Below are 12411 nucleotides of genomic sequence, written 5' to 3' on the forward strand. Positions count from 1 at the left end.
GTGAGCTTTGCATAGTCAGACTAATGCAGAGGTTCACTTTTTCTGTATCCCCGTGAATTTTTTCAACTGTCTTCATGTGGCAAACATGTCAAACAATGTTGTATTTTTCAGTTTTGCTCTATCTTTAGATCAGATGTGGACAAAAATGACCATAAGCAAAAGCTGCAACAAAAAAAGCTACACCAGGTTCAATAAAGAAAGGGGCTAATTCATCATCCGATGAGGTAATCAATAATTGTCAAATGCTGCAGTTTGCATTCAATATATGTCATTCAATCTAATTTATTCTTGCTGTTTATGTTCCCACCTTCAGCATGCACGCCTCTATTGCACCGTCTGGCAGCAGCCTTTGTAACCTCCATCCTTTAACCTTTGGGAGTTGGAATCGAGTCAGTGGAACAGCAAACTTTCACGAGGACCCTTTGGAAGAGCAGTCCCTCTTCTGCTGCCTTCTGCTCATGTCTAAATGAACAGTTAGTGTCAAGGACAGTCTTTACATCAGAGAAGGGACCAAGCTGCTCGGGACAGATGGAGACAGTTTAACAAGACAGCTGTGGGCTGAGAATTATTTTGTTACACCAAATCTACAAAAAGGGACCATGCAAATATGAGCTAGTGCTCAGGACCGTTCCTGAGTTAGAGTGGCCTATTAATCAAAGCAATTGGTCAATGGCATTGGTTTATCGGGAGGAACTCTCCAAGGTGCTAAAAAGTATCCCTGAGCTCATATGAGACAGGAAACGATGGTGCACGAGACTACCCCCGCTACACACACAAAAAAGGAAAAAGGTAAATGAATCACAGATGAGCTGAGGGGAGGAGGAGTAGGAGGAGGAGGAGGAGGAGGAGGAGGAGGAAGAGGAGGAGGAGGAGGGATCCTAAACTGAGGATGCACGTTGAAAACACATTACACACTCAAAGCTGCACTTCACTAAAATCCAACTTCCAGCGGTCTCATCAGCTTGAAGACGGAGAGATGCGTTGATCCTCTCTCCATTCTTCTCCTCCTCCTCCTCCTCCTCCTCCCATCTCTAACGAGGAGCATCCCGCACACTGATTTCCACTCCGTCGGGCAGGCAGGCACACAGGAGGACGGACACCAGCCAGCCAGACACGATGCGCGGATCTCCCCGTCATGAGACGGCCGTGGGATTGATGGTGCTGATGAACGCGCTGCTGTTAGCGACGCAGGCTGCAGGAGGAGTCCCGACGGACCATCTTGTGGTTCGGTTGCACGAGGACGCACAGGACGAGGCGCACCAAGTTGCAACACAACATGGGTTCCAGAGTGCACGAAAGGTAGGGGGGGGGGGGGGGGGGGGGGGGGGCTGCTAAATCATGTGAGGCAGTTGATGCAGCAAAAACGTATTTTGGCTCCTGCTTGGCCAATCCTAATTCAGCACAAATAATTCAATAGATCAAGTGAAAATGCGCACAGGAAATATGTATAGCTGCTCTCACCTTCATGATGATTAATCAAACCAACTGGGTTCAGCAACCCAAGATAATATCTTTAGGTTTTCTTCTGGTTTGACCACTTTTTGGTCCACTTAATGACGTCATTTCCACTGAATTGCAGGCCTTGGTTTGTGGGTTGCCCACACATGAGCAGGACTATCCTTTCCTAAGAGGGATATCCTGTTTAACGATTTGAAAAGCAGTGAGAAAAAACAAACACGGTTTAATCCACTCTTCATCCCAATTTTTCTAAAAGAGGAGGTGTTTTTTATAATTTCTTTAAAGAAAAGCAGCAAGTCTGAGAGAGTACACTGTGTATCATCTTCTGATAAGGCTCACCTGAGATGGTGAATCTGATCAAGCCGCTAGAAAAATGCAGGCTGTCACACACAACTCAACACAGAACATAACCAGCCATTTATGGCTGACAAACAGAAATAATTACCTGACAGTGTGAGTTCCTCATCGCATGTCAAAATAAAGGTGTGGGTGAAATTGGCTGATAGTCGGTGAGGCGTAGCGGTGAACACAGCCTCCCTGCCTTGCTCTCATTGAAGACTGAATGTTTTTTTTGGTTTTGTTTTTTAGAAGATGTTTGAGTTTGTAACCTTTTTCATTGTGATATTTGTGTTGTTACTGTTCTGTGGTGTGTAGGCATCATCTCCAACATCTACTGCCTCCCAGGTTATGTAATCTGTGGCTATATTTGTCTTAATGGCATGTGCGGCATTAAACACGGCTTGTCTTTTCTTTGAACTATCCTCTTTTTGTAAACTAAGCAGACTGGGAGATCAGTCTGAGTATGCGAGTGATAACACAAAGAGATCTGGAATCAGACACTAATTAGAGAAAGAGCACATCCTTTTCTAGGAGGTTAGTTCTAAACCTTTTTAGTTGAAAAATGAAAATGGGAATAATTTTAATGCTTCCGTCTGCAACACATTGCTACATTTCGCCAGACAACAACATCCAAAAGCATTTATAGTGAGGACTGACCTGCATCCACGCTGTTACCAAAGCATAAGGAGGTCTTTAATCTGAGCACAGAGCTGGAGGGAACGCTCTGGATGATGCATCTCATTTTCTCGCCCGTGTGATTTATCATTGTTGATTCCAGCAATTTTCTCATGAACCTTAAAATAGTCCCTTGTCTAAACCCAGTGCCCTTGTTCTCATCTGGATCTGACCTGCTGTCCCTTCCCTTCGTTTATAATTCGTATTTAGATTTATGCTTTTGTGTTTGTTCTCATTTCACTGTCTGCTCCAGATCCATCTCTGTTTCTCTCTCTCTCTCTCTCTCTCTCTTTTGTAACCCAGCTTCCCTTTGGAGGTGGCTTTTTTCACTTCTATCCTCCAGATACATCAAAGAGGCGACGCAAACGCAGCGCTCACATCAGGCAGCGCCTTCAAAAAGACAGAAGGGTAAGTGTAAATCAAACTGGGATGACTGCTAAGTTATTAGAGCTGCTGCAATGACAAAATCCTCTGTCTCCACATCTAATTTTATGCTGCATTATGTGTATAATTACAGCAGTTACAGCTGATGGTGACAACCAGAAATCACTGTGGTGAAGACACACAGTTATACTGTGATAAACTGCATGGCAGCGGCACGTCTTCCGAGTTCATTTTTTGCTGCCTTGTGGAAAATAACAGCTGTGTTAATGCCACCAGGGCGACTCCGAGCCCTGTGGAATGTCACTATTCAATTCTGAGCACTAAATCATTTACTAAAAACCTGCCTGTGGTCATGGCTCTGCATCCCCTTTTATACCACTCAGAAAATATAAAAAGGGACCTTTTTGTCTTTTATCACAGCGTTTTGGCAAGGAAAGTAAAACAGGTTATTGTGACAGCAGGGGTACCAAACGTTTATTCTAATAAATACATAATTAAAAACACCTTGATGCAACAAAATGATCTAAATAATTGATTTATTTTGCTAATAACCTGTAAAGCAAATGCAGTGTTCTCCTCAATACACAGCCTACATGATCAGGATAGAATCTTATTGTTTTAATTGAGTCATGTAATTCATTTATTAATCACTTGTTGGTAACAAAAGAGGCACAACTGATTTGTTATGGTTTTTACTGGGAAAGAAGGATTAAATTTATGTTTTATATTTAAATAAAAATCTCTAGAATAAAATGGAAGAGAATAGAATGGGATATAAAAGAACAAAACTGAATAGCAAAGAACAGATTAAAACAGAATAGAACAAAATAAAACAGAACAGAATATAATAAAACAATTGGAAAAGAACAGAACTATATAGAAAAAAAAACCATAATAGAACCGAGTAGAAAAAAATAACAGAATAGTACAGAACATAATAGAACAGAATAGAATAGAACAGAGCATAATACATAGAACAACATAAAATTAAACAGAATAGAAAAACACAATAGAACAGAGCAGAACAGAACACAATAGAATAGAAAAGAAGCAAATTGAAAACAGCATAATAGAATAGAACACAATAGAATTGAATAGAACATAATAAAACAGAATACAATAGAACACAACAGAAAAAATGAATAGAACAGATTAAAAAAGAACATAACAGAAAAGAAAAGATCTCACCTATGGTCACAAGCTTTCAGTAGTGATGGAAAGAATGAGATAGCAGATAAAAGCAGCTGAAATGAGTTTCCTCCACTGGGTGGCTGGGCTCTCCCTTAGAGATGGGGTGAGAAGCTTGGCCATCTGAGACGGGCTCGGAGTAGATCCACTGCTCCTCCATATCGAGAGGAGCCATTTGAGATGGCTCGGGCATCTAGTTAGGATGCCTCCTGGACACCTCCCTGGTGAGGTGTTCTGGGCATGTCCTACCGAGAGAAGACCCAGGACACGCTGGAGGGACTACGTTTCTCGGCTTGCCAGGAACACCTTGGAATTCCCCCGGAGAAGCTGGCCCAGGTGGCTGGGAAGGGAAGTATGGGCCTTCCTGCTTAGGCTGCCGGCCCCTGGAATAAAACAGAATAGACAAAACAGAGTAGAACAGAATATAATTAAAAAGAAAAGAACAGAACTGAATATAACCAAATATAATAAAATAGAATAGAATAGAATAGAATAGAATAGAATAGAACAGAATAAAATAGAATATAATAGAATCCCTCAGTGGGGAAACAGTGTTGAAGCTGTTTCTACTGACTGACCTTTTTGCTAAACAAAATATTTTTATTAAAGCATTTTTGCACAAACAACAAAATGACAATTAACATTTAATTGGTGTTTGCATTGATCGGTTTTTCTGTGGCATTGTTTGAGTCTCCAGGCATTTAGAGCAATTGACTCAATATTCATCAACGTTTTATTGGCTCATTAATTATCAATTTTAATCATGTGCTGCATGGGATGCAGCGGTTAGCGATGTCACCTCTCTGCAAGAACGTCTTAAGCTTGGTTCTTGGCTGGAATGCTGTCCACGTGCATGTTGGGGCTTTCTCTGGGTTCTACGTGTAATTTCGCTGTCCAAAAAACATGCATGCTAGGTTCATTTGTGACTCTAAAAGGACTCAATCAGAAATTGTGTGCGTAATTGGCTCTGTCGTTATTTATTTAACATTCTGTTTGAATGGAACCACAAAAAGAGAAACCATGTTAGAATGATTAAGCTTTTGGATCAAAGATTCCCAGTTAAATGTTAATTAGCTTTTGTTTGTTTTAAATAAAAATGGTTAAGAATTAAACATGCTACATTCGTTGTGTAGCGTCTTTATTAGCACAAAGAAAAAAGCAGGAATAGTAAAGTATAGCACACCCGCAGCTCTAATGAGAGGATGTCTAAACCACTAACTGGGCTGGGACCCACAACAGGTAATGCCACCCTGCTTTAAAACAAACAAACAAAAAAAATCTCTCACTGCTGTTTATCTGCACAGTATGGGTTCAGATGGGCACTCCCACCTTTAATTCATAATGCAACTGATTTAAAAGCCTGTTCAAAGAATCATCCAGTGACAATTGTTCACCTGGTATTGGTTTACTAGGATTGCTTGCTTCATGTCCATGCCCACCGTGCTGAAGATACAGCTGGGTGGAAGCATTAAGTCTGTTTGAGTAATGAGAGGCAAGAGTCTGTTTGTTCCGGCACCATTTGTCTTCTATAGCTCAGCGTGTTTAGCTCGTCCCCCTGTAGAAGACAATCAACTGACCTCTCTAATTACGGTTGTGAGAGGTGCTAATGAAAGTAAATGTGAGCTGCCTCACCGAGCTAATACATCTAATGGAAACGAGACAACACGAATGTGGACAGGCCTACGTTCCAGATGCTGAGTTTTGTGGTGATGCTTATATGTGACACTTTGGATTTATGCTAGACTAATGTCTAAGACTAGCATTGTTTACTTTTTGGACCAATTCTATTACTGTTCAGCACCTTCAAACTGTCTTAAAAAGGGCTTATCAGGAATTTTACTACATTTGCTTATGAACTGTGAGACTAGCTGTACATTAAGTCACCTGGACTTGAGCGATATTTCAAAAGTAAAACCAGATGTGAAACTAGCATGCTTTGTTAGTTGTACACATGCAATTGTACTGCAACCACACGGCCAGCACAATGCTTTTTAGGCCATTATACCACGTAGCGGGGTTTTTGTAAAACTGAATATCCTTCCCTGACCATGTAGGATAAAAACTTGGGTCCACACCACCTCATTTTCAGTGAAAAAAAATCCAGTAGTATATGGCTGCAGACCCTGAGACCGCAGATTTAGGCCGACTGCAGATTCGGGCTTCTACTCTTGTTGACACAGCAACCTCTATTTGACAGATGTTTATAGGCCTTAGGGTTAGGAAAAAGTTTGGGGCCAGATTAAATTTTGTTTAGAAATTTGGGTAGAAAACGTACTCTGGTTTCAGTAAACAGTTAAACAAGTACTATGCTCCAAGTTCGCGCGGATCGTTTAACCTCCATTCGTTTGCTGCACACACGCGTTCACATGGACGTAATTTGTGGGGGGGACAGGGGGGACATGTCCCCCCCACTTTTTCCAAAGTCAAGTTTTGACTCCTGCACATTTTACTATCCAAAAACAATATTACACTATATTAAATTGACACTGGTTGAGCTCTAGGACTAAGCGGAAAAGCCTGTTTCCCATTAGAGCATACTGTAAAGATCCCCCCCCACACCCCCGTGTCCCCCCCACTTCTTAAGTGAAAATTACGTCCATGCGCGTTCATTGAGCATGAGAGTTGGCAGCTCTGAATACTTACCGTACTTTCTGCTTGTGATCCATCTGGAATTGCTATGAAACCAGGGGGTGGTGTTGTCTCAAAAGCAGTACAAGCTTGACTCTGCGGTCGTCCTGAATCTGCGGTCTCCGAGTCTGCAGCAACACCCTTCTCAAATTATCCAGAAGCCTATTCATAAGCATGCAAAGCCTGTAGGTGGCAGTAGTTCCCCAAATCTTCAATATCTCTACTGAAAAATATTCCTTAGACACAAAACAACTAGGGAGTGAGCAATAGCTGTCATTAACATCGTCCTTCACCGGTGGTCTTCTACAAAGAGCAGTAATTGAGCTTAAGCCTAAACAGGTCGCACATGTGATGCCAGAGTGGGCAGTGAAGTTGAACTACCTAAAACTCGTTATTTACTACCACTAGCCAAGGCTGGCAATGGAAAATTCATAAATCTCCACTTTGTTCTGAGTTTTCAAAAGACTAATTTTTGATTCATGTTTCACGTTTGCATGGATGACAAACCATAGGAAAATATATTTTGTTTTGTGGGATACCCAGCTACAGTGGTGTGAAAAACTATTTGCCCCCTTTCTGATTTCTTATTCTTTTGCATGTTTGTCACACAAAATGCTTCTGATCATCAAACACATTTAACCATTAGTCAAAGATAACACAAGTAAACACAAAATGCAGTTTTGAAATGATGGTTTTTATTATTTAGGGAGAGAACAAAATCGTCAAATTTCAATTGTCAACGCTGCAGTAATAGCTCGCAAGAGACATGGCACCCCCTCACTCACTGACTGTACGTTACGTCCCTCCTTCCTGTGTTTTGAATGGAAAAAAAACTGACTATCCCCACAGCCAGCTGGATATGAATTATGTTTCAGTGGAACAAAATGACTGAAAATTTAGACTCTTTTTGGATTTTCTCACTGTAAAATTCTCAATATATTCCTACATACTGCACCTTTAATGACACAGCCGTGCAAAAGCAATCAGGCTGTAAAACTACAAACAATCCACAGAGACATTGCATCTTTATTCACGTTTGTGAATTCACTAATCCATGAAAAAAACTATTTTGAAATTATTTGAATAACTCACTTGTTATTTTTTGACAGTGAACTGTCTAAATTGAGCACTGATTATACTTTTATTTATGTTTATAGGAAGTCATTTTATTGAGATTAGTTTATTGGTCAGCAGTTATTGTTTCACGAGTGTTCTTCTTTCGTAATCCTTGAGGCTGACCCGTTTCCGGCTCACTCGTTAATATTCTATTTGTGCGTTTCCTTTGCATTTTTCTTTGTGCTTCCTTGACCTCATCCTGTCTTGTCTTTTCAGTGTTCATCTGAGATGTCCCCTCATCTACTCCCCATGCATTCACCAAACCATCCATCCCTAATTTCTCCTACCCGTCTTATCTTTTCATCGTGCAAATGATTAAAAAATCTTTTCAAAGGAGTAACAGATACAACAGAGGTTTAAAGCAGAACATGTTAATGAAACACTTTGATTGTGGCCCAAGGACTGTAAAAAAGATCTGTATAGAAAATAAAACAGTGGACTGAAAAGGAAAGAAAACCAGGACAAAGGACAAAGGAGCTCTTTAATTTAAAGTGAAATGAAGTGTTGTGAGCAGGAGGACAGTGACAGTAGTACATGGGCAATGTTTGATGGAGAGGGTGGGCAGTATGACATGCTGTTTCAAGGGAAACACTAGCTCTTCTGCCAAGTGATGGAATAAATTGATGATGGATGGTGAGAAGGGAAAAAAAGACTTAAAATGGTAAAACAGTGGAATACCCAAACATTCATTAAAAATCTAAATTGACGACCAGCATGTCAATGCAAATAAAGTTGTTTTATTTTGAAGTCTAACAATGGCCTGCTGATGTACTGATTTACAGTGCGTGTGTGCCTTGTGATTGCTTGGAGTATACCATGAAAGAGACATGGGCTGAATAGGCTCGGGCCATTTTAGAAGGACACCTTAAGTGCAGCGCGGCTCTTATCTGAGGTGGTAAACACACTACTAGAAAAGGCCTGCTTTCTGAGTCACACTCCAGTGAATTTAATGAGGGTGAGCATAAGAGGGACACTTAGCCAGAGACCCATTTTTCATAGTGTGGCTTTGAAACTGATAAAAGGCATTTTTAGAACAACTCAGAAAATATTGGTAAATCATCACTTTTCAAAGAAACATTAATGTCATAGGTGTTTTTTCACCGCTGTAAACCTTTAAGGAAAGTCCTTTTGACAGTGAAGCACTACACCACCGACAGAATGAGGGAACCTTCAAGTGAAATCAGAGTCAGGAGAGACCTTGGGTAATATGTCTTGGATTAATGGTTTCAGCTGAGAAACGATAAGGCTCAAACTCAAAAACGGACTCATTCTTTTGTCACCTGTTCTCAATCTTCTCAACCTTTTTTTCCACGAACAAGCAGAAGTATTTACCTGAACCGAGTAAAGGACAACATTCAACCCAGGAAACAATTAGAAAGGAGAGCTCTTTATTACTCCCATCATTACAAGCACTCAGTGAAATGCAACGGCTTTATTGTTTGGTGGAAGCAGAAATGAAAATGTTCATCAGGCTGCAGCTAATTGAACAGCTGATCTTCATCTTCAACCTTAGATTATTTTGTTTAGTTTAAAAATCGGATTATAGCAGCATTTTCCTGCTCTAAGCAAAGCTGGTCTACCCACCTGGGTCTCTTTGATGATTCAGAGGGAACAGGCTGTGGCTAGTACGGCAGGTCAAGCCTTGGCTCCAGCATTTGGAGCAGAAAAAAGAGGTTGCTTTGATTGACGTGTTTGTCCTTTATGGTACAAAGAAGCATGGATGAGTTTTATGATTTGCACTGAGTGGCACACATTTTACCAGTCATTTGAAGTTCCTTTTCGCCCCCCTGCTTCTATCTAAAGTTTCCAGCGTGAGGACCGTGAGCTCATTGATTTTACCGTGTTCTTAATGGGCTTCTTTATAAAATGTTTTCTTAGCTCCGCGTCCACTTTAAACTGACATCGACATCTCGTTTCTCTGCTTTTTTCCTCAGGTAAAGGATGTCTTTGAACAAGAAGGTTTCAGTCGTCAAAAGCGAGGCTACAGAAACATCAATGATATAGATGTCAACATGAGTGACCCTCTATTCACCAAGCAGTGGTATCTGGTGAGTAATCAGCCAACTAGCTGTCTGCGCGCTGCCTGACCTTTTGCAAAAACTCACATTCTCCCCTGTTAATTACTAAGAGTCCAGGCGTTTTAGGCACTGCTTTCTGAATCAACGTTGTTACTCATTCTCAAATTAGCCTGGCCAAAACCAAGACATGTAATCTTTGCATTCATGCAGCCTAGTTTCCTCCCTGCTTGCTTACTCTAAATGGCAAGCATGATGTGTATGCAGAAAGAAGCTTGCTTTCATTAATCTTGCACACTAAAAGAAATGTGTTGCATCACTGACATTTATTCCCCCTGCTTTTAACCTTCACTGTTGCAACCCCACATGCACGAGTTCTCTTGTGCATGCAGAAATCCACTCTCTTTAGACTAATGGTGGCTCACCTGGGTGCCATGAGTCACGGGTGTTCTCCATATTGTCTGTGTGACTAGATAAACACAGGCCAGGCAGATGGGACCCCGGGGTTGGATCTTAATGTGGCTGAAGCTTGGCAACTTGGCTACACGGGCAAAGGAGTTACAATCGCAATCATGGACGATGGTGAGTAGTAACAATGATAAACAACCCAGAAAATAGGAATTTGTGGCTTCTTTCTTTCTTTCTTTCTTTCTTTCTTGTTTGCATTTTTAGAAAAATTAGACATTATCTGTTTAAAATTATATGCTTAATAAAAATGTAAAGAACAAGTTCACTGAGAATATTTTTTAAGAGTTTAAGTCCCATTAGTCATCACACACTGGTGAAATTACATGTCTGTTTTGGACCCATCCCCGTGGAGAGCGGTAAGCTGCAGCTGTGGTTGCGCTCAGGAACTATTTGGTGGTTTAACCCCCCATCCAACCCCTTAAAGCTGTGTCAAGCAGGGAGGCACTGGGTCATTTTTTATGTCTTTGAATTTGAACCCTGATCTCCCAGTTCCAGGGCAGACTCTCTACCACTAGACCACTGAGAAGGTTTCATGCTATTTTTAAATAAGATCAGTAACACCAAGGTTCACATGCAGGCTAAACATGAAAATAATCCTCAATTCCTATTTTCTGCTTAGTCGACAAAAGAAAATAGATGGGGAAACGCTTGGGCCAGAAAAAGCCAGACTGATATATAACACATTGTAAATTAGCATTCAAGGACTCAGCCATCTTGGCTCAAGACGGGGAAGGCTGTGAGGGAGCAGAGTAGAAGCTAATAGTTAGCATTAGCAACTCCACCCCATGGCAGAACTCATTTGGATTTGTTCTATTTGTATATAGATAAAACATCAACATTTCAAAGAAATCAGAATGAGGAACAACTGCACGACTGTTAGCCAATCAGAGGTGAGATTTCAGGATAGCATCACTATTAATGACTCTAAAATCCTGCAGTTTTCTGCCCCTCTCTCCCCTAACCCTGCAAACAGTCAATGTCTCATGGACGTGCAGATCATGTCTATATTGAGTCTGTCTGTCCAGCCCACATCTATGGGATGTCCAAACAAGGTCTTTGCACTGTGGAAACTAACTCCTAGTTCATGATATAGGAGCAACAAAGCTTTTTTTTCTTCCCAAAAACTCAACTCACAAGGCATTCATTTATTCTAGAGACCACTACAAATGTGCTGAAATAACGAGTGAATGACAGCTTTGAGGCTGCACTCTGACTTTTCACTAAACATGTTGAATGTTGTTGCCTTGTTGTTGACCTAAAGCAAATTCTGTAAAAATGTACAAACAAGTGCTCAAATAGGAATGCTCAAAAAGAAAAAAAAGAAAAAAAGAAAAATAATGTGCTCTAATTCATAATTTCTCATCCAACACACCATTGTCACCTTTTACAACTTTCCAGTAGATTTGCAAATATAATAGTTTTGCATTTGTAAAAACACTGAGACATTATATGCACTTGTGTGCATATAAACAACTGCGTTGAGAATTTGCAGACTTTAGGTGGATTTCAGTAAATTATTCCATTGAACCACACTGACAGTTTCAGCACTTTTTGGCTGGTATTCTTGTGTAATTTTGCCAGGACCAAAATTATTTCTCGGTTTCAGTCACGCTTGTCATCTTGTTTTGCATTTCTTCTCAAGCTTAATTATGCCACTGATTAATGTCGGAATCACATTTCAGGTATCGACTACCTACATCCTGACTTGGCATCAAATTACGTGAGTACTAAGTGTTATTGAATGTCCTAATTTCTTTCATTTCTTTGAAGTGCTGTTAATAAGCAAAGCAGGGGGTTTCAGAATTTCATGGGCTTCCTGTGACTTCTCATTGGCAGTGACAGGTGCTCTCCAAGTTGCCTTCACGGCTGCCTAGTCCACTTGTAGCCCTGGAGGACACAGAGACAGGCAGACGGCCAACCAAGCTGTTTAATGTTAATGCACAGAGCGCTGTGGCAGGCCGATCTGTCAAGAGCAGAGATAATGCCAGGGTAGTTGGTGCTGCATAATGTGATGTTCCTTCTCTAGAATACTGATAAAACTTTAAAGGACAAGAGGAATTGTTGAACGAAACATAATTATGAGGGTATAGTTAGGCTTCTATACTGGGTTTTGCAGGTTTGTGAGCATGTGAGATGTTTG

General features: G+C 40.8%; 1 protein-coding gene across 2 annotated transcripts in view; it reads left to right on the plus strand.

Moving 5' to 3' along the window:
• Positions 1–867: 867 nt before the first annotated feature.
• The window catches only part of pcsk2 (proprotein convertase subtilisin/kexin type 2), a 34187-nt gene continuing 22643 nt past the window's right edge, over positions 868–12411 (plus strand). Inside the window, exons 1-5 of one of the 2 annotated variants that reach the window (XM_054750349.2) lie at positions 868–1299; positions 2776–2880; positions 9723–9836; positions 10277–10385; positions 11954–11991. In XM_054750349.2, coding sequence (XP_054606324.2) covers positions 1117–1299; positions 2776–2880; positions 9723–9836; positions 10277–10385; positions 11954–11991 — 549 coding nt within the window. In that variant the 5' untranslated portion in view covers positions 868–1116. The remainder of the gene's footprint in view (positions 1300–2775; positions 2881–9722; positions 9837–10276; positions 10386–11953; positions 11992–12411) is intronic. The other variant, XM_054750350.2, reaches the window with a different exon arrangement.

Source organism: Nothobranchius furzeri, chromosome 12 (genome assembly GCF_043380555.1).
Source record: "Nothobranchius furzeri strain GRZ-AD chromosome 12, NfurGRZ-RIMD1, whole genome shotgun sequence".
Taxonomy (NCBI): domain Eukaryota; kingdom Metazoa; phylum Chordata; class Actinopteri; order Cyprinodontiformes; family Nothobranchiidae; genus Nothobranchius; species Nothobranchius furzeri.